Genomic DNA, 19,250 nt, shown 5'->3' with positions numbered 1-19,250 from the left:
CTCCGCCCCATTCCCGCCCCTGCCCCCTCGGCCCCGCCCCCGCCCCGCCCCGCCCCCTAGCTGGGGCGCGCGCCCACACGCCTGCGCACTGCGGCCGCCGGCGCGGGGCCGGAAGCGGGGCGGGCAGCGGCGGTGGCGGGTGGGCGCCGCCATGAGCTTCCTCATCGACTCCAGCATCATGGTCACCTCGCAGGTAGCCCGCTGCTGCGCCGCGCGGTGTGTTCCCCCCAACCCCCGGGCCCGGAGAGGGGAGGCGGGGGCCAGGTGGGGTCTCTCCGCCGCTTGGCCCACCCGCCGTCCCTCCGGAAGCGGCCGCTGCGAGGGCGTCGGGGCGGGGCCTGCGGGCGCGCGTGCGCAGCTGCCGGGCTGAGGGAACGGCGGGGCGCGGCGGCGGCGGGAAGGGTCCGCCGGCTCCCTGAGGCGCTCGCCCCGCCGGCCCGGCCCCCGCGCCTGAATGCGTTCGGCGGCCGCTGCTCGGCAGCGGGGGTGGAAAAAGCCCTGGCGGCTGCCAGCCTGGGGGTGCGGGGCCGGCACGTCGTGCCCGCCCCTGGTGTCGCCCGGCGGCCGCTGCGGGAGGGGTGCGCGGTGCCGGTGCGCGGCCCCGGGCCGCTGCCCGGCGTGTGGCCGTGGCCGCTGCTCACGGACGTTGGCGAGTCTGTGACGCGTATTGAAAAGGTTCAGTAAATAAGGCTGTAGGGAACGGAACTTTTCTTGTAATACGGCATCGCTTTTGTAAATCTAAATTTTCTTAGTCGGGACAGACAGGGAAGTTCATCTTGCTGTTTTCTATTAATTTATTTCTGATATTCCCCAGGAAGGCTAATCGTGGGCAGTTGGGCCAGCTGATCGTTCTAAGTCCCTCCCAACTGAAATAGTCCCTTATGCCCTATTTGTGCCTTCTACCCTTGCTTTGCCCCAGAGGAGTTTGCTTCTTTAACAACTTTGGAAGATGTTTCATGATCTGCTTTAAGGAATTTAAAGACACACCACTATTTTATTTTAAATACCTCCTTCTCTGTTGATCCGCCTGTGATTCAGAAACTTCTGCAGCTTCTGCTTTCTGCTGGCTGTCAAAGTCATCTTTCAGTTAGTCTTTGTTTTATGCCAGCAGAATTCACCTAGGAGGCCTTTAACCCTTTTCCTGGCATGCTATCTTTATCATTATGAAGTAGGTTGTGGTTTTGACACAGTTGAAACTGTCCTCTTGTTTTATGGGAGGAAATGCTGCCTCTGTTAGCCTCCTCTGTTAATAATTTATCTATTGTGTTGTCTTTGACCTTCCTCTCCTGCTTGCTAGCCTGCTTCCTCCTCGGTAAGAATCTAAATCTTTTTTCTTCCTGTCTGCCCCTCTGGCAACTGAGATGGTCCAACTATTTGCTTCTGCCAAAAGGGGAGGGTTCTGCTCCCTCTTCACTTTCACACTGCTGCACAGGCATGCTCTCTTATTTGTGCTCCTTCCAATATTTCCTTAAATGAGTTTGAGTAGATCACAGAGGGATCCGATAAGCGTCTGAGCTGGTGTGAACTTTTTGTTCTGCAATGAAGAAAAATGAGCTGAGGAAAGGGAACCTTTCCCCGTTCAACAGCAGTTGCTTCTCTTACATAGACTTTAATGCACAACTGTAGTTTTCCTGAGAGTTTTCAGGACAGCTTTTGGCTGTTTCTCAGAAGTGCGATCTCCTCCTACTTGATAATGCTTTGATTTTTGTGTCTAACTTGCTTTTTCACTGTCAGCTGCTTGACTATAGCTTTGATACTGTTAACAATTCACCCAGAACAAAAACTTTCCCATTATTTGCTTTGCATTCTAAGATCTAACTTGTCTTAATTGCTTTTCTTTGGCTGCTGGCAGCTTTTCGTCTTCTCATCATCTTCAAAAGCATTGTTAGATATTTAAATTGCAGCATGTAATTGTCAAAGGCTCAAGAACCTTCTGACTTAACATGTCACATTCACCTGCAGTATTTTAGAGTGTCAACTGTTAAGATAATGTCTTTCTGTGCTTTTGTATAGTCCCTAACACAAGGGAAATCTAATCTTCATATATAATTTCCTCTGTTATTATCGGTTTTGCTTATGTCCTTCTCTCTTATTTTCTTATTTTTTTTGAAACATTTGTCTTGGTACCTTTTTCATCCTTCCTGCTGTTAAATGTGGAGTTGCTTTATGTAAATACCACTTGCTTATCATACTATTTTAACTTACGACCTGTAGATAGGAGGCTTATGGAATATCTTACCTTTTTCTTTTTGCTGTCAGTTACTTTAAAGTCTGAAGTCCTTCTCAAACAAGTTTTGCCGGTTGTTACCGATCACTAAACCTCATTCTTGTTTCAGTTCTTCTTTCAAGACAAATATGTTTGATCTTCCTTGCCCAGCATTCCAGGTATTCCTCATCTGTAAATCATGTTAGTCTGTTACCTTTGCCACTGTTGGGATCCAGTTACTCCTGATGCACAGTGGAATCTTCCACAATGATTCCTGCATTTTTGTCTTTGAAAGTTTCCTCTCTCCATAGAGAGACAGAATGCTCTGACTTTTTCCATGTGCGCTGAGAAGAAATACTGTCTTTGTCCTATGCGTTCTGGCATATACTGATTTTTGTCTTTGCCTTGGTCAAAGCTAACGTTATAAAATGTATTTAATATCCTCTGAGCTCTTTTTTTACTTGGGTTCTTTTAAATCATTGTATTCATTTTCAGTCTTCTGAGGAATAGAGGGGGCTACCCATGGAAGGCCTGACAACACAGCCTCCTTTTACTGTCTGAAGATGGGTAATTACAGTTTTGACTACATTGCTTAATTTGTATTTATTTCATTTAAGTCACCAGCAAAATAGGTGTGATACTAAGTTTGTCTCTTCAGATTTGTGTTGAAACTTAACTAAATTTTGTACAGTGCTCTTAAGAGCCATTGAAATGCAAAGCATTTTTGACTCGTCCTGCTTCACCTACCTTGTCCGTGTGGCTTTCTACAACTCCAGCTTGAGGCATTCAACACTACCTTTTCCCTACCTTAGAGGTGTTTTTAACACCTTTCACCCACATTGTGTCTGTGTGTAACCAGTTTTAGTGTAAAGACCTCTCCATAAAAATCAAATGCCCTTCTAGTCTTAAAGAAACGGCAGATATTTTTATAAAATTTACTCATCCCTAGAAGATGTATATGTTGTGGACATTCAGGTGTTTACTTTGCCTTCGTTACTATGATTCCTGTAAAAAGGATAAGCTTTAAACCTGTAGGTTAGGAGAGTGAAACAAGAAACAACAGTGCAAAGGATTCGGGCAGGCCAGGAACTGAGGAATTTTGAGAACTTGGGAACACAGAACTGGGCTGTCTTGACGGATCTTCTGTAAGGTCATAGCCTTCTGTGGCTGCTACACTTGAATATTTAAAATAGTCTTCTCTCCATGGTACCATGGCAAGTTTTAACCTTCTGTGGATCTTAGGTGCTTTGGCCTAGCTCTTTTGCTTCCATTTGTTTCATCTACAGTCAGTAGTGAAGCAGCTTCATATTTTGCAAGCTGCTGGATACAAATGTTAAGTGCTTCATCTCTTTTGCAGGTGCTGTTTTTTGGATTTGGGTGGCTGTTCTTCATGCGTAAGCTCTTCAAGGATTATGAGGTGAGAAGGGACCTTTCACTACGAGTCTGTATGTTAAAAATTACTCCCAGTTATAGAAATGTTTTTAAAACTGCAGTTGGCCTTTTTCTTCTCTTTAAGCTCTCGCACCTTATTTTAAATTACCTCTACAGTTACTTCCTTTTTAATTTCCTATTGTGTTTCTATTTGAAAGTATCCTAGATATCTGAGGAAATGGGTTCTTCTGGGACCAGTGAAAGTTTCCAAATTGGCTATTGTTATATAATAATAAAAAAAATAGGGAGGAGGTGCAGTGGTAATAGTTTTCCCCTTCACTTGAGCAAGCCTGCCTTATGTAATTTTTGAGGCAAAATTCAGCGGTTAACTTCAGACTCAGTGAGGTGTGTTCATCGTGGCTGAGTTGTTTGTGAGGATTGGATGGGGTAAAACTGCCGCATTCTCTTATACTTAGAGGGGTATGAGAGAATATAGTCTAGGTCAGAGGTGGCTTAAGTGCGAGCCAAATTCAGACCCCAGAAGTTTTTCTGAGTAGGTCTTAGTTTTAAAACTAAGGTTAAGATCCAAGAGCTCTGTTAGCAAGGGTCTATCATTAGTCAAGTTGACATAGAACACTGCATGCTTGACATCCCTTCTGTGCAAGGCATCTGCATTAAATATGCCAATAGCTGCAATCGGTGTAATGCTGAGAACTTAGGAGTTTTCCCTGTGGTTTCTAACAGGCTGTTGATTTCTTCCTGTTTAGATAAAGGGCAAAGTGCCCTGAAGCAAGAGACCCAGCCATCATACCTTATAATTTGTTTTTCTTAGTGGAGGGGTATCAGGATACCATTCTAGGAATGTAAATGCCTGATGTCTGGCTTGCTTTCTCCATTGCAGGTGCGACAGTATGTGGTCCAGGTGATCTTCTCTGTGACTTTTGCCTTCTCTTGTACCATGTTTGAACTCATCATCTTTGAGATTTTGGGAGTGCTGAACAGCAGGTAAGTGTGGGAGCTCACTGGAGGACCAGCCTTGCCTTGTGTTCTGTTGCATCTTGAGTCTGACTTCTAAATTAATGGATTAGTCTTGGACTGGGGAAATCTTGTGAGAAAATAATCAAGAACTCAATGAAGATGTTTGAGCAGCAACATTTGTTTATTTGAGAGAACATGAGAGTAGAAGCCATAAGCTTCTGACTTGCCATGTAATTGCTATTAGTGTGGCCTAGGTCCTTAGGGCAAGGGCTTATCTTTGACTTTCTCCATTTGTGAAGTTAAAAGAAACCTTTTTTTATAATGGGAATATTTTAAAGTTTCGGATCATGCTGAAGAGCGCTTTTCAGATGTTAAGAACTATGGAAACTAGAAGCACTAGTTTTTCTGTGGTGGTCAGGGCAGTGAATAAGATGTGAAGTGAAAACTATTTTTGTAACAATAGGGTATTTGTGAATCAAAGGTGTGTCCTCCTTTGACATAGGATGGGGACTTCTGCATAAAGGGGATGTTAAAAACCATCTAGTTCAGAAGTCAGTAGGAAAGAGAAGACAGAACAGTAGCATGTAGAGGTTAGCTGAGTTTCATATTTAGTCTCTCTCATCATACTAGTATAAGAGACCAGCCAAAGGAGTTGAAAGGCAAGAAGTACAAAACTGATGAAAGGTAACGTTAGTTCTGAGTGTATGTTATTAATCTGTAGAGCTTGCAGCCAGAGAGATCACTGAGGGGAAAGCTTTTATAAGCTTCAGTAAAGGGCTGGATGTCCATATAGATCAAAATGTTGACCTCTGAATTAGCTAGGAAAAAGTGACAAGGATCCTCAAATTTCTCCTTCCCCGAGTCATAAAGAGGATATGAGTTAATGTTGGGAACAGGACATATACTTTTCTATTCAAGCTAAGTGAAAAATCATTTCAGCCAAGATGACTCTCATCTGCATTTGACTAATCTCCTTTGGTCAGAGGAGTATTGATCACTTTGATATATATGTGTATTTCTAAATTCTTGCTATGCAGTGTCTTGCAGATGAGACAACTGACTTTGAGGTAATACATGTTGAATTATGACCATTAAATGGTTTTAATCTTTTCAATTGGAATTAACTGTTTCTTGACTCAGCCACTCATTACAAAATTAATTACTGCTTATACTTAGTTTTGATTTACTGTTCAACTAGATGAGCAGTAAATCAAATGAATCATGCTGCAACCGGCATTAGTCACCATAGAAAATGCAGGATTTGATAAAATAGCCCAGTGTGTTTTTCTGGGTAGTTGTTAATTTTGAAATACACATTCTTGAGCTCTGTATTAAAAAACAAAACAACCCCCCACAAACAAACCAACCCCCTCCCCAACCCAAACAACAAACAAAATCCAGAATATTCTATGTGCTAAGCCAATATTATCTAATGCTTGATGTGGTTGAAAGGATTACACTGAAGTGCGATTGTCTTTGAGAAATTTGTTGTATTGTGATAGTGTGCTAACAGTATTTTGGCTTTATTTTAGCTCTCGATATTTTCACTGGAAGCTGAACCTGTGTGTCATTTTGCTCATCCTAGTCTTCATGGTACCCTTCTACATCGGTTACTTTGTTGTGAGCAATATCAGATTATGTGAGTACTTGGTTTATGGCAGTGGGGCTGCTAACTTGAGACTATGCATACAAATGAGAAAAAACTTTTCTGAGAGACAGGTGTGTTGGACACTATCACTGTAGCTCCCTCCTTCCTCTGGCTTTGTCCTGGCTAGATAACTTCTGTTTGGAACTTAATGCTTTAGCAGGAACTCTTTATTGAGCAGTTAGGAGATACTTTACCTGACCCCAGTAAATGTAGCTTTTCTTTATGGGTTTCGACAAAGTTGAGCACTTTAGAGTAATGTTACTGAAATTAGTGCCTTTACAATTATAAGCTTGCAGCCCAACCCTGGAACCCTTGGCAAGGCTGTGTTGTTCTGCTAGAGGGTAAACAAAATGAGGCAGAGAAGCTCAATACATCACTCTTGAAGCATGAAAGCTCAATAAGTTACTTCTGCTTTTTTTTGCTTACCATTGGCTGGATGAGGGCTCTTCCATGCACTAATGGACACTTACCCTTGAGCGCTCTTTTGTATTAGGCTTAGGCATGTAGGCTGGGAGTATTAAACATGTAGTTTTGGCACAAAGATGAAGTTTTCCAGTTTCATGTTCAGAGTCACGCGAGAGAGACCACAGCTAAGTGATCCCCTGTTCATAGTGCAGCCCTCTTCATCCATCCATGGGGAAAAGCCAAAGTGGTGCGTTGTGGCATTAGCTCTTGCCAATGGTTGTCTCAAACGGCTGGTAAGAAGTGAAGTGGTGCGTAGGGCTAGCTGTAGCATCTCTTGGCCACCTGTGCTCAGAACAACCTTTGGACCAATATAGTGATCATGCAAGCTAGAAGAAGCCCTAAAGAAAGAATGTCTTTAAAATACTGGGTTTTTTTCCTCTCCACTAGTGCACAGACAGAAACTGCTTTTTGCGTGTGTTCTGTGGTTGACATTCATGTATTTCTTCTGGAAGTTGGGGGATCCATTTCCTATCCTCAGCCCAAAACATGGTGAGTTTCATATTCTTGCTGATTCCTTCCCTCCTGAAAATAGGCTTTATTATCTCACTTCTATCTTGGAGCTATTAATATCTCAGCTATACGTTTGGGACTATAGAAAGCAGTTCTTGCAACTGAGGGTCTGCTCAGCTTTGAAATTTGCCATCTGAGGGTTGTCAGACTAACAGAAATGGGTGGATACATCTGAATTACTTGTATTAGTTTTCTTCCAGTATCACAGGAAAACTTTACCAAAGTGAATGAGTGCTAACTGAACCTAGACTATGTAAGAACACAGTATTCTTTCTGAGAACGCAAAAACTGCATCTCCACAAAAAATTGATCACAATTTTTTGTTCATTTGTTTATTTTTTTTGTGGCAACTAAAGCTAATTTATTTAGGAAAAGAATTGACAACCAAGCCTTCATCTGACCTTTTTCAGTCAGAATATTGTTTCTTGTCACTGAAATCAGACCAGTTTAGCATAAGTGGCTGTCCAGTTGACAAAACATGGCAGGATGCCTAAACACCAGAGCTGTATAGACTGTAGCCAGCAATGTGTCTGGCAGCGCATGCTAGCTTTGGTACAGCTTTGTACCCAGCTGAGCCCAGAGGCAGTACAGTTGCGTGGTACTAGAATGTGAGTTGGTAAGTCCTGCTGGATGCCAGAGCTATTTCTGTGCAGAATTAGCTTGGGTATCTCTGCGTTGCAGTCATGAAACCAAGAGTATTTATAGTGTGAAGATACTGGGTGCAGTTGGGCTAGTTTGGGTCCAAGAGAGCTGGTTAGCGTGTGCCTAACTACTGAGCTTTTCATGCACTGAAGTGTGCCAAAGGATTATAACACTGTAGAACCAGACTGTTTGTGACCTGGGTTTCCTGTGTAACTTGTGTTGTCCTTATCCCCTGCACTGGAAAACTGTTTGTATCTTGTTCTCAAACAGATGAAGTTCAGTCAGTTTCACTCAAAGTGGTGAATATGTCTGTCTGCATAGATAATGGTCAGCTTAATCTTTCTGTTCGCTAGGGAGCTATTTTACTCTGTAGTAATCTGTAAGAGAAAAATTGACAGATACCAGCTGCTGTAGGGTCTGCTTATGCTTTCATCTGAGCCTGAAACCTTCCTAAGAGAAAGTGTGTATCTGTGTTTTGTAACTGTCTCTTTTGCCACTGAAATACAGCAGCTAATATACACCGCAGATCCCTCTGCTCAGTGTTTTATTGCCAAGAAAACCAGGTATCCACTTCGAGTTGCAGAATGTGCTCGAGTTGGCAGAATATAATAACTTAATGGGAACTTGGCCATGGGGTTTAATTAATCCTCTTCAGATCACTGGAAAGGTTCTGTGAAGCTGTGTAACAACTGCAGATTTCCACAACTGGTAATGGGGTGTTTTCTATTTTTAACTCCTGATTTTTAACAGGATGATACTCCACTTAACATTTGTACAGTGCCTTATCCTACCAGGTGTAAGTGTAAGGTTAGAGCAAAGGATTCTAGGGTTTTTTTTTCCCTGCTGTACTGCTGCGGTGCTACTGCCCTGCATATATGGACAAGGCTGCTGCAGGGCTTTATCACGTGGCGGTGGCTCAATTCAAACAGGAGGGATCATATTGTGGAGGGAGATGTGACAGGGAGCCATACTTAATGAGCCCCTCATACTGCAGTACATTACCTTTAGTGTCTTTGTCAGTGTGCCCCCAGCCTGCTCACCTGCCTGCACGGTGCTGTGCTGCAGCTGGGGAATTGTGCTGACCAGTGTGGCCCTTTCCAGTACCTGCACTGGCATCCTGTGCCAGGGAGTGCCTCGCCTGGGGATGGTGATGGCAGTGTGCTGCAGCTGGGAAATGCGCCATCCGTCAAGGGCTCCGAGTCAGGAGCCCTGCTTAGTCTGCAGCTTCTTTAATAGACCTGAATTTAGGAGCTCATGGTAGAAGGAAGCCTTACTCAGTCACACACTTGTATTCTAATAAAAGTCTTACCTTTGTCTGAGTTGATAAAACACTCGTTTTATCTGACCTGATCACAAGAGTAGGGTTGCTCTGAGTGTTATGGGGAAGCACTGCTTTAACCGGTGGAATGTCATGTCATTTTGAAGGCAGATCCATTTTAACTGCTGCTGTCTGACAGTGTGTGGGGCAAAAGGCCAGTGTATTGTAGCACGTTCTGTAGCTCGTGTAAATCTCTGTGCAGCTGCACATGACTGGGTGTCTCAGTCTCCCTTTGTGAAGTCTTTTTGCCTTGTTTTCAACATTTATTCCCCTTCTCTGAAGCATGAAATGTGGCTTGGCGCTTGGCCATCTCAGCTTTGCAATCATGTAAGCTCCAAATGTGCTGTGTGTGGCAGCTGCTCTATAACTAGCTCCCTAAAAAGTGTTTAGTAGCACATGGCGCTCTACTCTGAGAAGACAGGTTGAGATCTGTGTTTAATGGCTGAGAAGAATAAATGCAACTTTGGTGCTTGGTGTTGGTTACAGCACAGACTTGATGTTCATGCTGTATTATGTAGTATGTTTTGGAGTCCGTTTGGTGCTCAGGTGGAATGCCTTGTTGGTGGTCACCTCAGCAATGTGTTAGTGTCCACAAGGTGAATACTGAAGAGCAAGGAGCAGCATAAGCTTCCCATAGTGTTGTAACTCCACTGTCCTACCAGCACAAATTGTGTCTGATCTGGAGGGGTCCCTTCTAATGCCAGTTGACAGGACAGGGCTTCCTGTTTGTGGGTCAGACATTTTTTGGACAGTTTGCCGGGACTAACTGGTTGGGTAACTGATCCTGGTTATTGCAGAATTGGCTTTGTGGAAGATGCCTCTGTTGCAGTGTCTGGTGGATGATCTGTGTTCCCACCTCAGCAAAGTGCAATCACTAATGTTTTATGTATTTAGAACCAAAATATTGACTGTTCGTCCTCTGCAGATCTGTCTTAAGCTTCTTCACAGCTAGAGTTTCCCATCTCTGTTTCTAAGCATGGTAACGTGCTTTCTGAGGGAGACTTTTTACCCCTCTCTTCATTTTCCCTGTCTGTATTTCATACGACCTCTGGCCGTTAACGGTGGGAAGGCAGTCAGATTCATTAAGCAGCTCTGTACGTGTGTTATATTTTGAAGGCACCAAGTGCAGAGCAGAGTGAAGAGACCAAGGTTACTAATGCTGTGGTTTTTCTCTCTCAGGAATCCTGTCTATAGAACAGCTCATCAGCCGTGTGGGTGTGATTGGGGTGACACTGATGGCGTTGCTGTCAGGATTTGGGGCTGTCAACTGTCCATACACTTACATGTCCTACTTTCTCAGGTAACTGCAGCCTTGTGAAATATTTTGTCCACCTTTTTGAGATTATTCTTCTGCTTTTCCTGCAGCATTGATTCAAGGTTTTTTGTAACTTTTCTGAATCTAGCTATTGCCATGACTACATGGTAGAACCATTTCCATTGCTGAAGCATATTCTCCTTACACAGGCTTCTCTCTTCTTTGTTTTATGAGCATGTGCATATTTCCTCTGAAATGGTATAGTAGGCCTAACTGCGTACCTTCGTTTTGTAGGAATGTGACAGATGCAGATATTTTGGCTTTGGAGCGACGACTCCTTCAGACTATGGACATGATTGTTAGCAAGAAAAAAAGGTAAGAAGGCAGCAGTGGCATGGAATGATTTATTTCAAGGATTTTTGATGATTATGGTTTAAGATGGTTCTTGAAATTACCAAAATTATTAGTCCTTTCGGGGCTATGTGATTATGAAACAGGTGCCTGAATTGTGTTGAGCTTTGTGGTGTTTCATTCTGGCCTGATACACAACTTTGGTATTTTTCCCAGACATGCACTAAATAGTACCCTTTCTTACTGCAGCGGCACAGGTTAGGCTTCCAAGACAAGTTGTAACTCTCTGATGGGAGCTTGACTAGTCTGTAAGATGGTCACCTTGCTCTCCTGATAAGTGATCCTTCAGCCACTGCAGCTGGCTCTCTTTCTGGCAGTTTCAGTACAGAAATTGGTTCGTACATACTGAGCGTGCTCCTGCTTTGTGGATCTGGTGTTTCCTGGTCAAAGCTGAAGCGGGCTAGTGAGTTGGTGTGGACACAGCTCTGTTCTTGCAAACGACAAGGTTGACATTAGTTTTGCAAAATTGCAAAACCTCGCTAATGTGACTTATAGTTTAGTGCACAAGCTTGCTGTCAAAACTCAGCTTTTGTTGGTTTAACTTATTCCATGTACCACAAGTGAAAAAAGCTACTTTTGGAAACAATGTAATTTCATTTACACTGAACAGATTTTTGTCTGCTCTTAGAAATTACATATTGCATGCCTTACTAATTGAGCGGAATAAATAGAATTACTATAGTCACTTCAAGGTTTGACTGTCTGACACTGAATTCTCACAAGAGTCCCACAGACTTTACTTTTGGTGCACTGATGTTTTAATGGAAGCTTTTAATGTATGACAGGGGAGCTTTTAGGTAGTCTAACCTTGCTGAATTAGTCACCAGTGTGTGTATCTGCTGATCAGTATTAGCATATGAAAGGGTAGTTAAAGCATAACTTTTTTCTTCCGCTTTTTAAATGTTAAGTGGTGAACAAATTTTAACTCAGTCTTTGTGTTTGTGTGAGATGGCTAGTAGTGAGAGGATTTAATTACTCGGTTTTAATTGATTTAATCGACTAGGAGCAGTCAATTAAGGAGCCAGTACTTCGGAAGCTAAAAGATACTGCGTAGTTCTGTGTCTGTGTTCTTTTTGTACAATGTTTTTGGACCTCTGGTCCAGGGAGAGTGATGTTGAGGTAAAATTAATAATTTCTGGGACTTGCAACTGAGAAGCACTTTCTTACCTTCCTATAACCAGGAGATCTTCTGAATATGGCAACTTTCTAAGCATTATGAAGCGCCAGGTAAAGTGTGTTAATCCCTGGGGAATTATACTGAAGTTCCTGTATTGGTGTTTAAAAAAAAACAACAACAAAAAAAACCAACAAACCAAAACCACTCCAAAACTATGTAGTCTCAGAAATGTGCAAGAAATAGCAGGAGCTTGCATTCTGGAGTTTTTATTCTTTTTTCGCTTTGACAGGGAGTAGTGGCTTGCATAATTGGACTATTTGCTCGTATAAAGCAGAGCTTAAAAAGTTTGCATTTAGATGGATACAAATCAATCCAAACTATTTGGCAGAACAAGCGGGAATAGCAGTGTTTTACAGTGTATGGTAAATGTAGTCCATAAATTGTCAGTTACTTGCTGGCTACCTTTTCCGTACGTACTGCTGATATCTCAGAACTTACCAATGCATACAAGGGTTATAAGGCAATAGAACATAAAGGTTTTTTGTTTTCTTCGCTGATCTTGACATGTCTTCTCATACCAACCCTTATCATACTGCCTTCCTTGTCAGTAGGAGAGAGTTGTTGCAAGTTGTTTTCCCTGATGCTTTTTGCACAGGAATTACTGAGTGTAATCAGTTAAAGCCTTGTGGCAACTTGCCTCTAAGGTTGGCAGGTTCTTTATACTCATCCTTGCAGGTATGACGTTGACTAATCCTCAGATCTGAAATGCCTAGATTCTGTTGCACCGTTGCTTCATTTTGCTTCATGTTAGAGTCAAAGTAGCTTATCTTGATGTAGATGTATCACATATCTACACAGGCAGAGTGTGTGGGTTTTGCCTGTGGATCCTTTCTGTGAGGTCTCCATTGCTCCTGACTACTCAGTGGGTACAGAGAGCCCTGTCACCTCTCAAAAAAGATTTGCCTTTGCATACTTATAGCTTTGCACTTCACCTTGATATAGCTGCATTTTTGCTGCAGTGCTCTGGATCATTTGGGATGGAACATGTGAATCAGGTACTGGGAAGAAAGCAAGGATTAGAAATGCAGTTCTTGTATTGACAGCTATCAGGATGAATTGAATCATTCCAAGATACCTGTTATTTGTAGTTTGTGACCATATGTAGTTTTATATGTTATGTGGGGTGCGCCGAGGGTATTTTATTTGCTGGATACAAAGGAGTGATTTTTTTTTTTTCTTCCCCCCCCCCCCGCCGTTACACTGCTTATCAACAACCTTGAAGAGAGCTCCGTGCCACATGTAGCAATGCTGGCTGCAGCCCCCCAAGAAAGGGCCTAAACACTGTCAAATCATGGATCGCCTTGACAATCCTATGAATAGTTTTCAGCTTAGGAGTGGATAACTGGCTCGCAAATTTCAATGGGGAGAAATGTGAGGGAATGAGGCCAGAAGCCAGCACTGCTCATGGGGATTATATTGTGGTGCACGTGGGAGTGTGAGCGACAATATGCAGCTGCTGCTGTAGTGTTGGAATTAGCTTTAGGAGTCACGTTTAGATTGCCTGAAGCATCCAGTAGTTCAGTCCAATAATGGATTTATGTGTTTCAGCTTCATAACAGCTTGTCATGCAGCCCAGTAGTGAGTGACAGCATATCAGAGAGTGCTGCTGCATACCATCCAGCACTCACAGTTCTGTGGAGGAGGCGGATGTGCAGTGATAAGGAAGAAGGTGTTCAAGGGGAGAGTGGGAGCACGAGAAATCTTCCGAGTCCTGAACTTGAGATAGCACATGAACAGTCACATGTTTGAGGAAAGGAAAGCGACTAATTGTATGCCTGAAAAATCCATTTACATTTTTATTTTTAATTGGGTTTAAATCCCTTTAAGGGTTGAAGCAGGATCCTGAATGGAAGTCTTGGGAAGTGTCTTACTGAATCTCACTTGATTAGATCTGGGCTTTACTCCAGAGCTAATCAAGATAATGTTAGGAAGCAAGATTGGTGCTTAGGGGAAAAAAACAAGGGGGGGCATCTGTTTGCAGTTAATTTAGTTTAACGGTGTCTTCTAAGGAACTGGGTTTTGGGTTTTTTTTGAGGATTTTTGTTTGGATTTTTTATAAAAATACTTTATTCCTAAGGACTTGTGTTTTCTGTTCTTTCAGGATAGCAGTGGCTCATAGGACAATGTTCCAGAGAGGAGAAGTGCATAACAAACCCACTGGCTTCTGGGGAATGATAAAAAGTGTTACAACATCTGTTGCAGGCAGTGAAAGTATCCTTCATCTGCATGCTGGCACCTGCATCAGGAGGTGGCTCCAGCTTTCTTCTGTTTTGAAGAGAAGAGTGTTAGTTGGGCCAGTTACAAAGCATTCATGTTTCAACGTGTTTCGGCAGTCAGAGCAAAAGGCTTAATGCCTCCTGGGAAGTTTGCTTTCTAGCACTGTCCTGTCTGACCTTTTTCCCAGGGGTTGGACGCGTAGTTTTACTGTGACACAGTCGGGAGTTGTGTGCTCCTGCTGTCCTGCCCTGTAAACGTGCTGCTGCATCACCATGGGTGAGGTGTACAGCAGATTGCAAGACAGATGGGCACGCTTATGGTTTGGGTTGGAAGGGACCTTAAAGATCATCTAGTTCCAACTCCCCTGCCATGGGCAGGGACACCTTCCACTGGACCAGGTTGCTTAAAGCTCCATCCAACCTCACTTTGAACATTTCCAGGGATGGGGTGTCCACAGCCTTTCGGGGCAGTGTGTTCCAGTGCCTCACCGACCTCACTGTGAAGAGCTTCTTCCTTATAGCTAATCTAAATCTATCCTCTTTAAATTCAAAGCTGTTGTCTCTTGTCCTGTCACTACCTGCCCTTGTAAAAGATCCCTCTCCAGATTTCTTGTAGGCCTCCTTTTAAATACTGGGAGGCTGCTCTAATATCTCCCTGGTGCCTTCTCTTCTCCAGACTGAACAACCCAACTCTCTCAGCCTGTCTTTCTAGGGGAGGTGCTCCAGCCCTCTGATCGTCTTTGTGGTGTCACATTGCAGAGGCACTGATGTGGGAGGCAAATTTCTGATCTGATGTATCCTCTGCTCATGTGATTGACCTTCATGTGTATTTTTCTCATAACTTGACGTATGCTCTTCCAGGATGGAGAACCTGTGACGTACTTGAGCAAAACACTGGGGTTTGCTGACGTGCTGGAACAATTTACCTAGCCTGTAGTTGGCTTTCTGGCCATGTTGGACAGCTGTGAGAAAAAGAAGGGCAGGAAGCAACTTGTGGACCAAATAAATTGTTCTCATGATACAGGTTGGCCACTGGTGCTATAGCGGCAGAAACGTGAGCAGAAGTTGTTCTGCCTGTGTGAAAGCGGTAGAGGGAATCTGTTGGGAATTGCAAGGATCTGTATTTCTCTAACTACAGTTGCCTACCAATAATTTCTGCCAGACTACCTAAAGTGTGCAGTTTGCATATTTAAGACTGAGGACCCTTCTTCCTCTCCTTTCCCACTAGCTGTTAAAATCAGAATTTGGCTGTTTGACAAGGCTTTTTGTACTAATCGCAAATCTCTTGGAGCGGTTACTCAGCAGTTTTGTGAGATGCACTTCAGTGACAAGGGCCACTGATCAAGGTAGAGCAGCAGTCTTGGAGAGCTCTGATTCTATTCTACGTTGTGTTCCCCAGGCAGAGGAATAAAGAGCTTGTTGCATGACTGTTTAAACACTGTGTATACTTCCTACCTTCTTGAAAAGGAGTAGTGTGCAATATAGGTATCCTTGAGATTTCTTTGGGTGCGGTATCAACAAGGACCATCAAGACTGAATCAAAAACCTGATGTAGATCAAAAAAAGTGGTTAAATCCTTATATGTGGCCCTTGGGCTGAAGGTAGGGAGTGTTTTGGTTTTAGTTAAGAATTTGTGACGTATTCTAGCCTTGACTGTGCTGGTTTGCTAGATCTGTCCCTTATCCAGCAAGAAGTGGATGCCCTAGAAGAGCTGAGTCGGCAGCTTTTTCTGGAAACTGCTGACTTGCATGCAACAAAGGTACATACATACCCAGATGGGTGTTGGGAGGCCAGAGTAGTTTGAAAGAGAACGTATTTTACAAGAAATCGAAAAGTGTTCAGTAGGTAAATGTTGAAATGTTGTGATGCAGTGGAGTGAGGTCCTCTTTCTTTAATTTGGGGTCTAGATGGCAGTTTCCTTCCAGTTCAGATACATACTGGAGTATGCCCCATGTCCCTAAATCCATTCCGAAACTTTCAAATTAGAAAAAGATGTTTTAGGAACATCTGAGTTAAGAGGTATAGAAGGGTAAAGCTGTGTTTGCTACTATGGATGCTCTGTTAAAATTTTGTGTTGTGGGTGATTATGGAAGTGATAAATTACTATTTTTTTTGTGTTCTGTTGCCCCTCCCTCCTTTTGTATTTCCAGGAGAGAATAGAATACTCCAAAACTTTTCAGGGAAAATACTTCAATTTTTTGGGTTATTTTTTCTCCATCTATTGTGTCTGGAAAATCTTCATGGTATGTAAATATTTTATTGTGTTTTATGTGGACATATGGGAATGTCGCACCCTGCATAGATTATGCTATACATGCAGTTCATCAAGTAATCCTCTAGTTTCCTTAAAATCTTGCTTCTGGAAATTCTGAAAGAAACTGGCCTTTGGTTGAAGTAAAGCTCTGGATCTATCATTTTGTATAGAACATGAGACAAGCAATTCTTACATGTGTGCATTTTGCACCTTCTTAGATGATCTGACTGCCCCCTGCCCCTTTCCTTGGTGACACAAAGTAAGAGTCATGCATGCATCTCATGTGTAACAGTGAGGTATGCTTTTGTTTTCTTCTTTTAATGTAAACCAAACTCTCTCTTGCAGGCAACCATCAATATTGTATTTGACCGTGTGGGGAAGACTGATCCAGTCACAAGAGGAATTGAGATCACTGTAAATTACCTGGGAATCCAATTTGATGTGAGACTTTATTAGTTTGTATAGCCTTTTCAGCAGTTCCTATCTTATCTAAATAAAATAGGGAGAGGGTGATAGAGCCCTGACAATTAGTCTTTGACTTCTGACTTATTGAGGAGGAAGGGAAAATGTACCATGAACTTTGCTTTCATGCTGATTTTATGCTGGGATGGTAATGTGGTCTTTTTGCCAGAGAGGCAGTGATTTGCTTGTTTGTTTGGGGCAAATGGAAACATGTTAGTCAACTTTCTTAGATTAATAATTTAACTACAAAGTAATTATGACTGCTTTTGCACGTAGGTGTTCTGTCATTACAGGTTTTTAAATATATCCCTGTGAATACAGGGTTTTTCTTGTGTGTTTGGAGTAAACAATTGCTCGTATATTTGTGAAAATGTCTGTTATACAAACCTGTCTACAACGGATATCTGTGCAATTAGGAAATACAAAGACCCTGAAGAACTGGCAGCTATACAATGTGGTGTAAACAGGGTTGGCGTTAGAGATTTAAGTGTATTCTTCTTGTTGATACAGGTAAAATTCTGGTCTCAGCACATTTCCTTTATTCTTGTTGGAATAATCATTGTTACCTCTATCAGAGGATTGTTAATCACACTTACAAAGGTAAGAGCCATGACTCTGGACTAGGAAAGCTGTTATCAGATCCTTATTTGTAGGTGCTGTATAAATACGTATTGAAAGTTTATATTTTAAATATCTCAATATAAATACTTCCAGAGGGAAGAAGGGAGGAAAAATGCTTTCTGCAATGTATTTCCCCACTCAGTCTCTGTTACTATTACTGTTGGGAAGAGATGCAGACGTTAAAGGAGATGTTAAATGTAAGCAAGGGTTCAAAATGATGCTGTAGCACAGCTTACTAGTAAGGTTGATGAGTTGGTGATTAAAAGAATTTAGATTGTTTAATTTGAGCTGCTGGTAGGACTGGCAAGACGTGTGACTCACTGTCTTGACCTGGCTTTTGGTATCTAAGCTTAAACTTCAATACATATTGTTCCATGACTTCTACCACAGGACACCACTGGCTTTGGGGATATTCATGTTTAAGACTGCAGGTTTCTGAACGTAGGGTACAGGCACCCCTCCGGAAAGTATGCTTTTAATTGTTTTTTCTTAAAATGAAAAAGTATTGAATCATATATACCTTTCATGCTGTCCTAAGGCACACTTACCTGCCTGCTTATTTTCATTACTTCTTTTTTTTTGTGCCTAGTTCTTCTATGCCATTTCCAGCAGCAAGTCCTCCAATGTTATTGTTCTGCTTTTAGCACAGATAATGGTATGTGAAACCATGGGCACACCTTTATACCTTTATATACCTTTACGCATGCATACATATTTGTGTGTGTGTACATACACACATAACACAGTCCTTGTATGCTGACCCATGTTAGCCACACAGCCCATTGTGAAACAATAACTACTTTCTCTTTTTTAATTTACAGGGTATGTACTTTGTGTCATCAGTGCTCCTGATCCGGATGAGCATGCCTCTAGAGTATCGCACTATTATTACGGAAGTCCTGGGAGAGCTCCAGTTCAATTTTTATCATCGTTGGTTTGATGTGATATTCCTAGTTAGTGCACTGTCCAGTATCCTCTTTCTCTATTTAGCACACAAACAAGCCCCAGAAAAGCACATGGCCCTCTAAGTGAGAACTGCAGTCGTACACTGCTCTCTGCCCTTTCAACTGCACTGCTGTAACTCCTGTGGACTGCAAAACCTGGAGAGCCAGGACTATTCTGTGTGTTTTAGCAGTGTAACTGACTCTTTGAACTTCCACATGTCATCATCAAGCTCTGTGGCTCATTTTGTTAAGGTGCCACAGCTTGAAGGGAAGGGGATGCACATGAGATGGCTCATTGCCAAGGAATAAGGACACTCCTGGTACACCGGTATCTAGGGGCATCAGGACTTGCATACAGGGTTGTCTGAGGTGAGACCTCTTACTGTTAGAACAACATCTTCAGGGAAGGCACCAAGGAAATGTGACTTTTTTCTTCTGAAAATCAACTCATAATTGGGATTCAGAGGATGGCAATTCTGGAGCTGAATGTTTGAATCTGGAATTAAATAAGCTTTTATAATACCTCATGTAAGCATCACAGGTTTGTTTTTTTTTGTCAGCCCCAAAGATTTGGTTAGAAGTGAGCTAGAAAGTGGCAAAGATTTGCTGCCTGGCAGAAGTGAAGAGAATTTCACTCCATTTCTGTATTGGAGTGTATGCTGGTGTGTTTCACTAGTACCTACTGTCATTAAGAGCTGGGAGATCAGCTTTCTGTTGCTGAGTCTCAGCTTTGTTTTCTCTCCCTGCATGAATGGAACAGGTTTTGGATTCC

The 19,250-nt window shown here is 42.6% G+C and overlaps 1 protein-coding gene across 2 annotated transcripts; it reads left to right on the top strand.

The window, feature by feature from the left end:
- Positions 1–22: 22 nt before the first annotated feature.
- GPR89B (G protein-coupled receptor 89B) lies at positions 23–19,005 on the top strand. Of its 2 annotated transcripts, XM_080375195.1 has the most exons (15): positions 120–193; positions 2,702–2,773; positions 3,564–3,623; positions 4,479–4,582; positions 6,088–6,194; positions 7,056–7,157; positions 10,318–10,438; positions 10,688–10,768; positions 14,083–14,192; positions 15,868–15,956; positions 16,348–16,440; positions 16,797–16,892; positions 17,424–17,513; positions 18,124–18,189; positions 18,356–19,005. In XM_080375195.1, the coding sequence occupies exons 3-15, from the start codon at positions 3,597–3,599 to the stop codon at positions 18,560–18,562; spliced, it is 1,293 nt and encodes a 430-aa protein (XP_080231321.1). In that variant the 5' UTR covers positions 120–193; positions 2,702–2,773; positions 3,564–3,596; the 3' UTR covers positions 18,563–19,005. The 2 variants fall into 2 exon arrangements, with proteins under 2 accessions (XP_080231320.1, XP_080231321.1); XM_080375194.1 differs by lacking the exon at positions 2,702–2,773 and having other exon boundaries at positions 23–193.
- Positions 19,006–19,250: the final 245 nt, after the last annotated feature.

This window comes from Falco punctatus, assembly GCF_963210335.1.
Source record: "Falco punctatus genome assembly, chromosome: 2".
Taxonomy (NCBI): domain Eukaryota; kingdom Metazoa; phylum Chordata; class Aves; order Falconiformes; family Falconidae; genus Falco; species Falco punctatus.
The sequence above is the reverse complement of the archived record's forward strand: the minus strand, read 5'-3'. Positions and strand labels throughout refer to the sequence as shown.